The 17,276-nt window shown below is 30.0% G+C and overlaps 2 protein-coding genes across 2 annotated transcripts; both read right to left on the bottom strand.

The window, feature by feature from the left end:
• Window positions 1-3,168: 3,168 nt before the first annotated feature.
• LOC124946271 (putative F-box/LRR-repeat protein At5g38386) lies at window positions 3,169-7,450 on the bottom strand. The gene is made up of 4 exons (XM_047486836.1): window positions 7,355-7,450; window positions 3,883-4,935; window positions 3,618-3,806; window positions 3,169-3,531 (listed from the first exon to the last, which is right to left on the bottom strand). Exons 1-4 carry the CDS (start codon window positions 7,448-7,450, stop codon window positions 3,169-3,171), a joined length of 1,701 nt encoding a protein of 566 aa, XP_047342792.1.
• A 2,348-nt stretch (window positions 7,451-9,798) lies between these two features.
• On the bottom strand, window positions 9,799-10,329 carry LOC124946270 (uncharacterized mitochondrial protein AtMg00810-like). The gene has a single exon (XM_047486835.1). The coding sequence runs from the start codon at window positions 10,327-10,329 to the stop codon at window positions 9,799-9,801; it is 531 nt and encodes a 176-aa protein (XP_047342791.1).
• Between the last annotated feature and the right edge of the window lie 6,947 nt (window positions 10,330-17,276).

Genomic DNA, 17,276 nt, shown 5'->3' with positions numbered 1-17,276 from the left:
ACACGTTAATCAACTCACACATTTTAGATGAAAATGCGTGAATGACATTTTAGAGAAATGGATATTCGTGAATCGGGGGGTTTATTTTAAATTAGGGGAAAAAAATTATATATACGATGAAAGATGAGAAATGTTATTCACGCATTTTCATCTAAAATGCTTGAGTTGATTAACGTGTTTTAGATGAAGTCCGTGAATGACATTTCCGTAAATTGAAAGTCGAGAAATGTCATTCACGCATTTTATCTAAAACGCGTTAATCAACTCACGCATTTTAGATAAAAATGCGTGAATGACATTTCTCGTAAATGATCGATAAAGTAGGCGCCCGATCGAGGGGTATTCCTAACTTTTTGCAGGGCAAAAGAGCCCTTTTTGCCACATTAGCAAACGCGGACCTTTTTTGGAATTAAGGCTGTTACGAGGGCCATTTCATCAAATTTCCGGAATGAGAAATAATTAATTAAACAAATATATTTAATTTATTCTCTTAAATATATATTTATCAAATATAATATATATTTTTTATTTTTTTATTTGATTTATTATTGTCCCTATTAATATTTGAAATAAATGATTAATAAAGATTAAAGATATAAAAAATAAATTATTAATGAAGTAAAGAGAGAAAAATTATTAATGAATATGAGAGAGAAATAAACATTTAAAATTATGTTTACTGATCATGTCTAGTCACTCTCCACCTCACTTCGCTACACATGCAAAATTTTCATCCCCTATCATTATTATGCATAAATCTATGAGTATATTGTATGTCGTGCTTTTTCTGAATCAATTATATATGTTACTAATGGTTTCACTAATTTATCTATTTTGAATCTATTTATATAATTTTTTTATTTGTGCAAATCCTAAGATAGTGTGAAAGTTGACAAAGATGAAAAACTTGATAACAAAAAATAGAGTTGATATTGGGAGCGACTCCCCACGTGTAGGGGTGGCAATTTGAAACCGCCCCGTTGAAACCGAGCCGAACCGAACCGATTGGTATGGTTTTTCCCCGCTTTGACTGGGGATCGGGGCGGATCGGGGAAAACCCGAAATATGTTGACCGGGGTTCGGGGCGGGGATGGTATTTACATGCACCGAATCGATCCCCGAACCGAACCGATAAAATATAATTATATTTATTTAATAAAAATATATTAATTAATTAAATCATTAATTAATGTCATCATTACTTTTCTCTTTTTCAATGAAAACCTTTTTATCTTCCATCCCTCTACACGCTATCTTTAATACACAATGTCTCTAATTATTTTTTATTTTTTATCTCTTCATCTTCCTCTCCTCTTCCTCAATCCTCATTACCATTTCTCTCTCTAGAATTTATTTTAATTTTAGTTACATCTTCTTTATTCTACATACATGATCCATGATTCTCTCTTGAATCTTGAAGGTGTTTTCAGTTTGAAGGTTAGTTAAACTCTTTGCTAATATTATTTTACTGTTTTTTACTAATCAATATAAACAAAATGGCATCACGTCTTTTTTGTAGGGTGTTTTCTATATTCGTCTTTATCTTTCACAATCTTTGTTACGTCTTCTCTCGACTTGACGATGATATTTTCGATTTTATTTAAATATGTAATATATATATAATAATACTTCATTTTATTTATTAATATTTTTTTTTATTAATACAGAATGTGATCCTAACCATAACCATTGAAGAATGAAGATGAAGAATGGAGATTTAGTCCAATTAGAGTTTTTGTTATATTTTGTAACATTATTATTATTGGAAATTTATTTGTTTTGGTATTTAATACTTTAAAATTATTATTATTGAATGTTATTTTTGTTTGATATTTAATATTTTGATAATTTATAACTCTAAATATATGAATTATTTTATTTTATTTTATTATTTATATTTTAAATTTAAATTGTTATTCGGTTTTGGTGCACCGCGGGGAAACCCCGTACCCGATCGGGGCGGGGATGGTTTATATTTAAAAACCAAGTTGGGAGTCGGGGCGGGGTGGGTAAATTCGGGGCGGGGATGGTATTGTCATTCACCGAACCGAACCGCCCCATTGCCATCCCTACCCACGTGGCTGCCACGGCGGACAAAAAATATTAAGCGCGGCGACTCTTCATCATTTTTTATTAAATCATTGTCTTCTCTATGATCAAATCATAGCATTTTCTTATCGAAAACAGTTCACATCAAAAGGTTTGATCGAGTTCAAAATTTCTCTCTCTTTGAAAAACTCAAAACGAAGAAGACGACTACTGCGAAAAAAACTACCATTCCTCAGACACCGAGTTCTTGATCGATTTTGTAATGGGGGACCATTAGACAAGTACTCTACAGACCCTAAGTACCTTCAAATACTGAATACGTTAACAGGTATGTCGGAAACTTAACTTACAATCTATAATGTGTTTTAAAGTTAATTTTAACGTTATTTAAACTGAGTTGTAATGTGTTATAATGTTCAATTGTGTTGTGATGATTTTTTTGATATTTGTAAAGTGTTATAAACACTACATTTAAGGCAAATTCTATTTTTTTTGTATTAGGTAAATTCGATGACAGCAACCGCAATAGTGCAGTATTCAATATCAACATAACAATAATGAAATGATCTAGTCTCGACTCAACTTTTCTTTACATCACTTTTTGTCTTCTCAATTTTCCCATTTAGCCGATAATTTTTTTTTCGAAGGTAATACTTATGGGAATGAGAAGAAAAATAATAAGAGATGCTATTTTTGTAAAATAATTAAAAAAAATTCCACCGAAAGCAATGTGGGTAGTCGTTGGAGGAGTCGCCCTCTATATCATTACTCAAAAAAATATCTTAACATAAAGGATAAATTTAATGCCTCAAATTTGATTCCATTAAAATGCCCTAATGCAAATAAGGTGTGGGATTTGTGTTATATATGAAAAATCGTGAGTAATAATACTATATACATAAAATAATAATGTAAAGAATCTATCATGCATAATTCTGAAAAAACAAAACCATAAAAGGTAAACATTGTAATATCTAACCAAACAAGCAATAAGTTTCATGAAAAACAAATTAGCAAGGTAAGATCTATGAATTACTCTTTGTTCCAACAAGTCTTAACATTTCAAATTCAAACATAGAACTAGCATGCATGCATACATAAACAAACATTACTCTTTCACTAATCATCCCAAAACTCAACTTTTTCCACAGAAACTTGAACAACAGAAGATGCCCTTGGTAAATCCCTTAGTGCTTGCAATGTGCGTCTCTTGTGCAACTCACGAATACTCGGGGCTGATTCTCGAGTTCCACATTCTTCTGGCAAATCATGGTATATGACTAAATTCTCCAACACTAGTGCCTTTCTGAGTAGAAATTCTAATAGATGTATCACCTCGTTTCGTCCCATCAGCCCGTATATTTTAAGAACCTTGAGGCTGTTTTGTAGACAAAAGATGTCTCGAGTCAGACTCTCAAGATAGTTATCGAAGCGAAAAGCTTCCGGTAGATATGGCTCAAACGTGTTATTAACAAACCTGAACTGTATAATCATATAAATTTCAGATTGTTAGAAGTTGTAGAGTAAAAAAAATTTAAAAAGTATTCTGAATTCTGATCTGCCCATACAAAAAAGATGTCTTTAGCCTTATGATTAATCTCCAACATCAAGCTCTCAAGACAAGGACAACTCTGCAATAACATGACTATTCCAGGTAGTTCTTTTTTCACATAACCGACAGCAAACCTTAAGCTTGTCAAATTAGTGAATGAACCATGTAGTTGTCGACGTAATTCAATATCTAATATTGGAAGATTCTTTATCAAGAAAAGAAGAAAACATTAATAAATAAATAACCATGTTTATAGTAAAATATGAACTTAATAAACTCACCTGAATACACCAGCTACTTAAAGCTAGAGTCTTGCAATTTCTTAAATTTATCATCATCAAAGCTAGAAAATTTCCCTGTTCCATATATGAAAATTGCATGTCAAAGTCGATTGAGCAGTCTACCAAATTGGTTGCATTTCTTATGGCTGAACTCCTGAGGTATCTTCCTTTGATCAACAGGTTCGTCAATTGTGGAACAGATATGTCAATCATATAACTTTGCCACTTTTCTGTCAAACAATTCAGCAAATTCAAATGCTTGATTTTCAGATCTTGTTTACAAACAAAGAATTTCTCGGTTACAGAGCACCCCTCCAAGTATAAATCTTCGAGGACTGGACATTTTGAAACTAGTTGTCCAATAGAACTGTCTAGAATGTCCACATCTTTCAAATATAGCACTTTTAAGTTCATGAAACATCCAAATTTAAATGCTTTAAGTTTGCAGAAGCTCAAAATGAAACTTGTAAATTTGGGCTCAAAAGGCTGATGAGGAAGTTCAAAAGTTTGTGCTGTTCTTGTGCGCCTCGCTGCAATAATGCCTAGATTACAGTACATGTTTGGTGTTGATGAAAAGTTCAACTCGAGCATCTCTATATCTCTTGTCATCAAAAAGTGAACCCAACTATTAACATTTGAGGCATATCTTGTTGTAGGTTCATATTGAAGTGATAATCGTGCATATTTTATAATGAGACAACTAGAGTGATGTAACATAACGTGGTTCACAAACCCTGCAAATCTCTGTTTGCACTCATCTAGCCCATCACTTCGAGGGTGCTCTTCATGTAATACACTGCGAACTTGTCTTCTCATTTTCGAAACAATTTCATTTTCGTCGAAAATCAAAATTGGAGTTTCACGCAAAAGATCTTGCCATTGTTTTGAAACCATGCCCAAAATTATCCAGTGCTTAAAAGGAAGAAATGAGAGTATGTGATGCAGAATTTCTCTCGGCACTTGACTTATGTAATCAACCCCTTCTCGTGCAATCTCTTTTGATGTTTTTCCACTTTTGTCTTCTTCATTGGTTGGACTTTTGTTTCTCATCATCTTGAAAAAAAAAATAGTGTTTCAACTGATTATAGAAATATGTAATTAAGTTACACTTATTTATCAACATGCTAAAAGATTGTTAAAACACAATGTTTAGTAAAATAATTATTATGTAAACATAGTCATAATCTCCAAATTATGTATATTAAGGAGATAGAGATTTGACACATGTATGGATAATTTCTAGGATGTTTGTAAATGTAGGATTTAAGGAAGGAAGACTGGATTATTTGTTAGAAGAAGAAAAATGATAGAAAAAATCTAGGTTCTAAAACCTTTTATTTTGAGTATTCTTTTATCAAGTTTTATTCTTTAAATGTTTGGAAGGGGAAATGTACTACTTTTGATCAAACACTTAGACTTGAAAATATTAGAAAACAAAAGAAAGAAATATTAGCTGGTCGTTATACCTAATAAAAAGATTGTGATTTTGTATATTTTAAATGCCAAATTGGAAAAATAATCAGAGTGAGAAATTTGTAGATAAATAAGTAATCAGATTTTTGTTCAGAAATCAAGTCATTTGAATAAATATTCGAATTATTATGGATTTTACGAGGACATGTCACCAAATATTGTCTTCAATTTTCAAAATTCCGAGCCTAGTGTGAGCGTAATAAATCTTATTTCTCAGCAGAATCAATTAGAGAAATATAAATAAAAGTGATAGATATATATGTTGGGCATGAACCTTACATTATTGCCTCTATATGAATTGATGAAAAAGTGGCACAAAAGCTGTAGATGTGATTCATATAAGTCATATAAATAATTTAGAGCAATTAGTATTATATGATAACACAATTTAATATCCAAGATTGTCCATCTAAAGACCAAAATTAGTTTTTAACAAAAATATATTTTCTTGTGTTTTCGATGGACCGTTAGGATTCGAATTTGAAAATATATGATTAACTCAAAGTAAATTGTATAGAAGAGGATGATTTAGAATCAACCAATTGAAGTGAAATTTTATACTTGTTTGAAAATTAAACTATAACAAAGGTTTTAAAATAAATTTTTTTGATAAATTAATACATAGGATTGAACAAGATTGATCGATTATTGTTTCTTACTATATATTAATCAATTAAGAACATCTAATTCAAACCAAGATTGCTCCAAGAATATAAAATCCAAAAATAAACATTTTCTTGAATTTGAATTTGGTTTCTTTTGAATGGCACGAATTCAATGAGATCTGGGAGAGTGAAATTGATTAAAATCATGTAGGGATCAAATATAAATCATCAATTGAAAAAATGAAAGACAATTCAATACATAATTAAGAAATTGACCAAAATTGGGTTTATACTAAATTGAAGTATGTATTACAATATTTGGAGCTTACAAGAAATTCAGAACAATTTTATATATTCCTAATAAATAACATCCTAGCTAGAACTAACCTTAAAGGCTGAATTGATTCAAATCGAAAATCCACAAATTTGAAGCTTCTTGTACTCAACAATGGCTAAATCTTTCCTTCTCATTTTGTGGTCCCAAACTTTGTATTTATACTCTCCTGGACATAAGTAATTCAACCTAACAAACCTCAACCGTTTTGGTTGAATAACGGGATTAATTTTGATTTTTCTCTTTTGTGTTCTTAAACTTCAAAGGAAATTTCATTTTATTCTTTCGATTAAATTCGATTATTTCTTCGGGTCGATCTTCAAGTGGTTTCAACCGGTTTTGAATTTAATGGTTTGGATTTTAAGTTGGATTTTTAGAAAAAAATAAAAAAAGTTAATCTGCCCGTGATCCAGCCTTCGTTTAATCTTCTGTTCTCCCCTGAGATCAGGTGACCCATGCTCCATTAACCCGCCCAAGACCAGTGTGTATGAACCCACACCCAGGCCCCGAGTTGACTCTTCGACCCGACAAAAGGTGAATCTTGATATTTTGCTCCCAAATCATGTTTCATTTATTTACTTAGTAGAAACCCGATAAATTAATACTCGATTATTTAATAAATTCTCTAAAATAATATTTTTGGCCGGTCTCGACTCGCTAAATTAATAATTCGCTAAAATTATAAGATAATACATTTTTGATAATTTCTTTAGACCTCAAATAAAATATAAATTAATAATTTCTTATATATATCATATTACATGAATCATTTATAAAAAAATTTTGAAAAATAACTCACTTGTCTTTTATTTTGTTTGGTTGAAATCAATTTTCCCTTGAACTTTTTCATGAACTTAATTTTTCGCCTTCTCGATGATTAGTTCACCTGTCATATTCACATGTTCTTGATATTGAAGAATCCATTCATAGAGATATTTTTCTAGGTCGGGAAATTTTGTCGGTTTGTGTCGCTTAACATTGCTTCTTTCGGGAGCAAGTGAAAGATACTCTAAAAACCGCTTAACTGTATTCGATATTGTCGCTTGACTCACCTGCAAACCATAGTTACTATGAACTCATTTTGCAATTGCTTTTGAGTAAGGCTTGGATTATCCTTATTGTGCTTGCATAATGCTCTTCGAATCTCGTCTGTCATTGTTGTTTTTTTTCACACTTTTAAGATGGAAAACATGTTGTGTGTATGATTTGTTTGTGTTAACCTACAGTTTGATCTTGATTATAAAGAAAATATTTTTAATGTCCATAAAGTGATACATTGAACACAAGAAGCATAATAAGGTGGGAGATTGAAGGTTTCTTTCAAATTGGGTCATTCATTTGATATAAGTACATGCATTGTATACAATAATTAAGTGGAACTTAAAAGTGTTTGTATACTAAATATTTTACTATAAATTAATAAAATATTAATTAATATATAAATTAATAATTATTAATTTATCGATTAATTAATAAATCTTTTAATTAATAAATTTTAGTCGTTTCAAGTGTATTATTTTATAGAGTTTTTACTGTATAATACAATGGCTTGAGTTTATTAAATTTGTTTCGATATTTTAATAATTAATTTAGAATCAAGCAAGTTAATTATTTTTAATCTGGTGCAATAGATATTTATAAAAATATTTTCTAAATAATTTATATGCCTGAAATTTTAAAATATTACAAATTTTGGATAATTTTTTTTACATTATGTCATTAATAGTTTTACTAATTTATCTTTATTTCTACCATTTTAAAACAAAATTAATATTTTTAATTCCATGTTTTTGTTTTTTAGATGAATGACAACTTATTATTTATAAGTTTTAAAAGTGAATATATAATATAAAATTTAGTGTTAAACAAATGATTAAATTTAATATGTTTTACTTGATTCATATTAAATTAAAATTATATTATTTCAATCCCGTAATATTGATTAAGTTGGATTAGATTGAATATGTTTGGGATAATTTAATTTAATTTTTTATCCAGTTATTTAATAAATTTATTTATTTTTAATTTATTAATTAATATTTAATATATATATATATATATTATAAATAACTTACTTATAATTAAAAAAATATTATAGTTACCGAAAAAGAAAATTTGTATAAATGATGTGAAAAAAATAAAAGAAATAATATAATAAAAAATCTGATTACGGATAAAATTAAAAAATAATAATATATTATGAAAAAAAAAATGTACAAAATATATATATTTTAAATAACTAATCCAATTCATATTTAATCAAATCTGAATTAGTGTTTTGAATTTGAATAAATTGAATTTCAGAATAATGTTTGAAACTTAAACTAAAATGATAACAGACAAATGGTTTGATAGTCACGTTGTGGGCTGACTTGGCTGGCCCAGTGTAAATGTTTTATAATATTATATATATATATATATATATTTAAATAACTAATCCAATTCATATTTAATCAAATCTGAACTAGAATATTGAATTTGAATAAATTGAGTTTCGGATTAATGTTCGAAACTAATAAAATTACATTAAACTAAAATGATAACAGACAAATGGTTTGATAGTCACGTTGTGGGCTGACTTGGGCTGGCCCAGTGTAAATGTTTTTATAATATTATATATATATATATATGTTTAAATATGTTTATTTTATGGGTCCTGTCCAGTTGGCTTCGTAGTAGCTGGATGTTATATATTAGGTTTGGAGATTAAAACCTGCCCTCATCTTCTTTTTATTAAAATTAATATAATTTATTTGTAAACTAATTTTAAATATGATTTTATTAAAATAATAATTATTTATATTTATTTAAATATATAAATAAAATTTATTTATATATGTTAAAGTATAAAGAATTATATATAATATAATGTAAATCATATAATAGTATTATTTATTTTGAAATTATATTTATATAATAATTATATATTATTATTTATTTTAAATATTTATATAATAATTATATATATATATATATATTTTAATTTTAATATATTTAATAATATAAATTACTTAAAAGAATAAAATATAAAGATTAAAATAATAATTTATATAAATATAATGGTAAATTCAAAAAGATAAATAAGTAAGAATTTGTTGTAGATTAAAAATATATTTCAGTGTGTTATTATACTTACAAGAGTATGAATTTATACAAAAATAAGAGAAACTAAAATGTTAGAATATGTAAATATTATAAATACACTTAATAGATAAAATATGAAAACCAAGAGACTCAAGTGTGTTATTTAATTATAGAGACTTTAATACATTCCCTCAAACGAAACGGGGAGGCATACACTGTGAGTTTGTTACGTAATAAAGCAAATCGGTTTGATGCAAGTCCTTTGGTGAAGATGTCGGCAATTTGATCATCAGTAGGTATGTATCAAATGAAAAGAGATTTCTAAGCAACACGTTCGCGAACGAAGTGAAAATCAATCTCTATATATTTTGTACGAGCATGAAAAACTGGATTGGCCGACAGAAATGCAGCACCAATATTTTAACACCATAGAGTGGAAGGTTGAAGTGGGGAGATGCAAAGTTTACGTAACAAGGATTGGAGCCAGATGAGTTCAGCAGTGGCATGAGTTAGAGTTCGATACTCAGACTCGGTACTAGACCGAGCAACAACTTGCTGTTTCTTTGAATTCCAAGAGATAAGATTGTCACTAAGAAATATGCAGTAGCCAGTTGTGGAGCGACGATCGTCCGGACAACCAGCCCAGTCGGAGTCAGAGAAAGCATATATATCGAGAGAAGATGATGGACGAATGAGAAGTCCATGACGAGGAGTATGACGAAGGTATCGGAGTATTCTTTTTACTACAGTCCAATGAGTGGTGGTAGGAGACTGCATGAATTGGCAGACACGGTTGACAGCAAATGCAATTTCAGGACGAGTATGCGTCAAATATTGGAGAGCACCAACAATGCTGCGATATAAAAATGGTTCAGGAAGAGTGTCGCCATCATGGCGAGATAAAGATGACCCAGAAGAGAATGGAGTATTAAGAGGTTTTGATTCACTCATATTGACTCGGATAAGAATGTCATTTATATACTTTAATTGAGAGAGAAAAATGCCGGAGGTAGATCGATGAGCTTTAATCCCAAGAAAATAATGTAGTGGACCTAAATCTTTAAGGGGGGAAATGTGGTTAAGTTGAGAGATGATTGAGGAGATGTGAGAGGAAGAATTGATAGTGAATATTATATCATCCACGTAGACCAGAAATAACGATGTAATTTGTAGAGAGTGGTACATAAATAAAGAAGAATCATTTTTAGATTCATGAAAACCAATAGAAAGAAGAGCAGATTTCAAGGTAGTATACCGTTCAATGGAACAATCGGCTCTTTGTTTGATTTTAAAACCCCATTTGCAACCCACGATATTCTACGAGGATCGAGGAACAAGAGACCACGTCTTGTTTTGAATTAGAGCATTAAACTCATTTGCCATGGTAGAACACCATTGAGTATCTTTATTGGTAGTGGAGAAACATGTGGGTGGATAGGTGGTGATGGTGGCAATGTTGGCGTTGTAAAGGGCACGCGTTTTGGCACGTGTGATCATATGATGAGAAGAACATTCAGGAGCATGTATAACGGTGGAAATTCCACATGTGGGAGTAGGAGGATTGATTGAATATGAGTTGGTTGCTGATGATGGTTGATAGGAGTTTGATGTTGGGGAGTTGATTGGTGAAGATGGATGGTTAGATTTGATGATGATGATGAGTGTTCGAATGTTAAAGAAGATGGTAGGTTAGGGATTTGTGATGTTAAAATTGGGGAGATTGGAGGTGATGAACGTGGTAGAAAGGAAAATGTGGTGTTGGAGAGACTGATGGTGTAAAAAGATTAGTATATTCGGATAATTTACTTTTAAATGGAAATGTTTGTTCATCAAAAGTGACGTGACGAGAGATATATATTTTTCCGGAAGGAAGGTGTAGACAACGATAGCCTTTGTGATTTGGACTATAGCCAAGAAAAATACATTTTAGAGTTCGAAGATCAATTTTGTGAGAGTTATATGATCGAGTGAGCGAAAAGCAAGAACATCCAAAAGTTTTAAGGAATAGATAGTTTGGAGGACGATTAAAAATATTTCAAAGGGAGATTGATGAGGCTTACCATTTGAAGGAAGACGGTTAATGAGATATGTACTTGTCAAAAACGCATCGTCCCAATAAGATATGGGCATAGAAGCATGAGCAAGAAGAGTGATACTCATTTCTGTAAGGTGACGAATCTTGCGTTCAGCAACACCATTTTTTTCACTTGTATGAGGGCATGATAGACGATGTTGAATGCCATGAGTTTCAAGATAAGATTTCAGACTCCTATATTCGCCTCCCCAATCAGATTGTAGAGCTTTGATAGATGTGTTGAATTGATTTTCAACAAGTGTCTTAAATTTAATAAAAGTTGTCAAGACATCAGATTTTCTATAGAAAGGATATAGCCAAGTAAAGCGACTGTAGTCATCAATAAAATGGACAAAATATCGAAAACCGTTAGTAGAGAAAAGAGGAGCAGGACCCCAAACGTTAGAATGTATTCTATAATGGAGACTTACAACGAGATTGAGAAACAGGAAAAAGAATTTTGTGTGCTTTTCCATACTGACAAGATTCACAAAAACTTAAGTTCTTGTTGCCAATAATAGGTAAATTAAAAGAAGACATAATAAAGATTGATGTTGATGATGAAGGGTGTCCAAGACGATGATGCCAAGAGTTGGCAGATGAACGAGTTCCAATAAGAGCTTGATGAGTGGGCGGAGGGTTGATGATTGAGTTTAGGCGATATAGCCCATTTTTAAGTGTGTCGCGAAGGAGTTCCCTCTTCGTGACCTGATCCTTGACAATACAATAATTTGGATGAAATTCAAAAAAGATATTATTATCGGCAGAAAATTTGGAAACACTTAGAAGATTTTTGGTTATTAATGGGACATGTAATATATTACGTAGATGAAGGTTTTTATTGGAACATGGAATGAAGATTGCCCAATATTAGAAATATGAAGAGGGTTACCGTCTTCCATTTTAATAGTTTATGTACCATTATATGGAGTTGAGATGCTAAGATTGTCAAAATTTGTCGTGAGATGGTTAGTAGAACTAGAGTCGGGATACCAAACTGAGTCATAAACAAAAAAATTTGTAGCCATCATAGCAGAGTGTGTCGTTGAATTTGATTCTGATGACGTCGGCAAGTTTCAATCGAATGACCTGTAAAGATGCAAATCTTACAAAACAGACTCGATCGACAAATATTAGCTGCATGACCAAAACGATCACACAATTGACATTGTATTTTATCTCTATTGGGCCCACGAGGCACACGACCCAAAATAGAAGGCCCATTAGTAGAAGGATACCCTGACCCGATAGTAGAATCCCAGTCGAAGTGTGAAAATTTAGATGAACTTGAAGACCCATTTATTTGATATCCATTAGAATTATGGGAGCTCAATCTATTGACAGTTTCATTTTCTGCACTATAATCACTCGGAGAGGAGACCAAACGTCGCGATTGTTAGAAGTAGGATGGTTTCAAAATCCCTCTCAATCCAAAAGCAAGATTAGCGGTTGGAGAGTTAGAGTGGAGTGATTCAAAGCGAATCTCATGTGTAAGAAGTATTCCTTGGAGGTCTTCGATGGCGATGGGGTCGATGCGAGTGGTTACCGCTATAGTGAAAGATTCATATTCAGGACCGAGTCCTCCCAAAGCATAAAGAATAAAATCTTGTTGAGATATATTTTGCCCAGTACCAGCGAGACTATCGATGATTGATTTTATTTTCTGTAAATATCCGGCCATCAGGAGTGAGCCCTTCTTTACCGTTTGAAGTTGAAGACGAAGTTGCATTAGACGAGCTTAAGATTGAGAGGCAAATGTGCGTTCTAAAGCAGACCAAAGGGCTTTAGATGTAGTGCATGATTCACCAATCACTTGGGCTAGGATGCATTCTGAAAGGATGGAGAGAAACCATGAAAGGATCCTCTGATCTTGTTCCTCCCAAATAGTAAAAGCAGGATTTGGAGTAAGGACACGAGATCCGTCAGCAACATAGACTTGGAAAAAGGCTTCAGGGGCAGAATTAGTTCCAGTAACATGTGGATAGAGACCATAACCTTTTAGGGTAGGTAAGATTTGAGATTTCCAAATAAGAAAGTTTTGGTGATCGAGTTTAATGGATGTGAGATTGTGGAAGAGATGAATGGTTGAAATAGAAGAAGATGAAGAAGAGGCCATGGATACAGTGATTTGTTAAAACCGAATAATGGCTCTGATACAAAGTTAGAAAAGATAAGTAAACAAAAACTTGTTGTAGATTAAAAATATATTTCAGTGTGTTATTACATTTACAAGAGTATGAATTTATACAAAAATAAGAGAAACTGACATGTTAGAATATGTAAAGATTATAAATACACTTAATAGATGGAATATGAAAACCAAGAGACTCAAGTGTGTTTTTTAATTGTAGAGACTTTAATATGGTAAAATAGTTTTTGTATATTTCTTATTTTAAAATTATTTCAAAAAAAATTCAAAAATATAAATTAATATTAATAAACAAGTTAAAACAGTTATATTGATTTGTTTCGGTATTTAAATAAATAATTTGATATATTATATATTCTTCTCAAACGATTTATATGCATTAATATTCTATAATCGTAATCTCGAATGTCTAATTTGATAATATGTCTTTACCACAATTTTTTATTTTTGTTCTTATTTATATTTTTTGTTTTCTTTTTCTTACATTCTCACAAAATTAGGCTAAAATCCATTAAATTAGACTTTTATATTTATTTTTATTATTTAAAACCTAATTAATTTAACTTCTCACATTTTCTTAACACATATTTTTTTAAATCGAGTATTCTTATATTTTATTAGGTTTCGTATATTTATTTTATTTTAGTAAGGGTATTTTGGGAATTGTTTAATTAATATGTTCACCTACGGGCATTAGTATAATATTTATAACTTTTTAGCCAAGTTAAAAAAAATTCCTAAATTCGCCCTTGCACACAAGTCTATCTTACACCGTTGTAAAATGACATATGCACTCACAAACTTATAGGTATATTGTGGCATACTATTTTAGAATGGGCTATGGCATTAATGGTTTCACACTTTCACTAATTTATCTTTCAATCAATTTAAAAATTATTTTCTTGTATCATTTCAAAACAAAATTCATCTTCTTTAATGATTTTTCATGTAGGGCATCACATTATATAAATATTTTTTTGATTATCTTAAATCAAGATTTATCTTTTTCTTATCTCCTCTTCTAGTTTAACGAAAAAAGGAGGTGAATATTCTTAGCGTTAATGAGGTCCTCAATTCGAACCCGTCACACTATACGTACATTTGGCATATCTAGAATTCAGGAATTAGTCGCACTCCGAAAGAGTTGTGGAACTCAATATACTAAAATAACAAAATTCATTTTCTACTTATTTTCTACATGCACATCATCACATTATTTATAAGTTTAAACAGGACTGAAAAATTGGTTTGATCTAAGAGTTATCCGGCATACATGTGTATCTTGTAGAAGTACATGTGCATGGCTTAAATCTATGGTATATTAATTGTATTCCTACTCGTTTTTAATATGTTATGCTGTTTTCACAAATCGATATTTCTCTCAATCTATTTATATAAATAAATTTTCTAGTGTCATTTAAAAAAAATATTCATCTCCTTTAATTCCAATTTCTTATTTTCGACATTAATAGTCATATTATTTATAAGTTTCAATAGTGAATCTAGTATAAGATTACATAAAACTTCAGAATGACTTGTTTTTATAACTACTAGCCACACACATGCCTATCTTACAATATTGTTGTAAAAGGATACATGCATTTGCATAAATATATGATTATATTATATGGCCTCCTTTTTCCGAATTGGTTATGTTACTAATAGTTTCACTAATTTATTTATTTTGAATCTATTTATATAAATACTTTTTTTTGGGTGTAATTTCAAAATAAAATTCATCATATTTAATTTTACCTTCTTATTTTTTACATGCATGTTATATTATAGTTTCATTAGTAAATCTATAGTATAAGATCAATTGCATAAAACTTTAACACTTTGAGTTGACAGAAGAAAGATGGTTTGGTCTAGGAGTTATCGGCTACATGTCTATATTACAAGATTGTAGAGATTGTAAAAGTACATCGGTGCACTCAGGGGCGGAGCCACACATGGGCTAGGGTGGGCTTCAGCCCCACCTAAATTAAAAAAATGCTTGGGTTGTAACCAAGGATTAATTTTTAAATATATGTATATTAAGTATAAACATGTAACAATTTATCCTGATGGCTTTGCATTTAATCTGACTATGACTAAAGAAACCCTGTCCTCCCACTTAATTTTATAAAAAAATATTATAATGTTAGTATCTTTATTATATAACAATACATAAATTTTAATTTATATAATTAAAAATATAAGAAATTATATATAAAATAATTTAAATGATACATTAGTATTATTTATTTTAAAACTACATTTATATAATTATATATTATTTTTTTATTAATTTTAGTTTAATTTATAATACAAATTATTTTTAATATAAAGATTAAAATAATAATTTATTGTAAGAGTAAAATAATCTTTTATATTTTTTTAAATATTATAAAAAAAATATAAATTAATATTTAAAACAAATTAAACAGTTATATTGATTTGCTTCAATTATTTAAATAAATAAATTTATATATTATTTATTCTTTCAAAACAGTTTACATTAATATTTTATAATCATCCTCTCCATTTTTTTATATTCTTACCAAATATGCGAAAATACACTAAATTAAATTTTATATTTTCTTTATTTATATATATTTAGTTTTCACTTATTTAAAATCTAATTAATTTAATTTTTCACGTTTTCTTAACTTAATTTTTTCTTTAACATGTATAATTTTGTTTTTTAAATCGAGTATTCTAATCATTCTTAAAATTTCGTTTATTTATTTTATTTTAGTAAGGGTATTTGTAGAAAAATTCGATTAATATGTTCACGTATTACACGTAATAGTATAATACCAAAAATCTTACAGTCTAGTGAAAAAAATTCGCCATTGGGTTAGGGTGGGTTCCAGTCCCACCTAAATTAAAAAAAATGGGGGGAAATTAAGTGAATAAACTGGGCAAGTGAGTCTGCCCCAAGTAATTTTTCATCCTAGCTCCGCCCCTGTGTAAGTCTATCCATATAGAAACTAGTTACTCCTATTTTCATTTGAAGTTAACTTCACTTATTATAATTTTATTGTATTTTGAAGATCACATTATTTAGATCGCTCGGAGCAACGGTCATATCGTCGGATATTATGGACACATCCATGACCCTGGTCATAAGTGATCAGATGTAAGGATGTTCTAGACCTACATTGCACTGACATTTTTGGGATGGATTCTGACCGCCTTCTCGTCTCTCATCCTTCTCTGGATATTACCGGGTAATTATCTTCTACTTGTGTTAGGTTACTTATTAGTTGAAGATTATTTAAAAATATTATTGCTTTATAGAAACAAATTTGGATCAAGATATAACATTTAGGAAGGCTAGTACTATTGTGTGAATATGGTTTATTTGGACAGCTAGCTAGCTATCTTATGTATGTTTTTTTGGACATGAATGAATAAATTACTTTGTTGTCTTTATAAAATTGGTCAACAAACTTATCTAGTGCATAGATATGAGATAGAAACAACAAAATAATAGATAATAAATCTTTATATGATTATATCTACTCACTATTAACATTAATTAGGAGTTCCCTTGTCGAGTCATTAATATTAGAGACAAAATTAATGTCATTATGGCGAGAAATTAAGTATTAAATTAAGATTAAGCTTACTAAGCTTACTGCTGAATTCAAGTCAAATTGTCGACACAATCATCTTTTAAAAGCAAAC

This window comes from Impatiens glandulifera, chromosome 7 (genome assembly GCF_907164915.1).
Source record: "Impatiens glandulifera chromosome 7, dImpGla2.1, whole genome shotgun sequence".
Classification (NCBI taxonomy): domain Eukaryota; kingdom Viridiplantae; phylum Streptophyta; class Magnoliopsida; order Ericales; family Balsaminaceae; genus Impatiens; species Impatiens glandulifera.
Note: the sequence above shows the minus strand (reverse complement) of the source record. Positions and strands in the feature narration are given on the sequence as shown.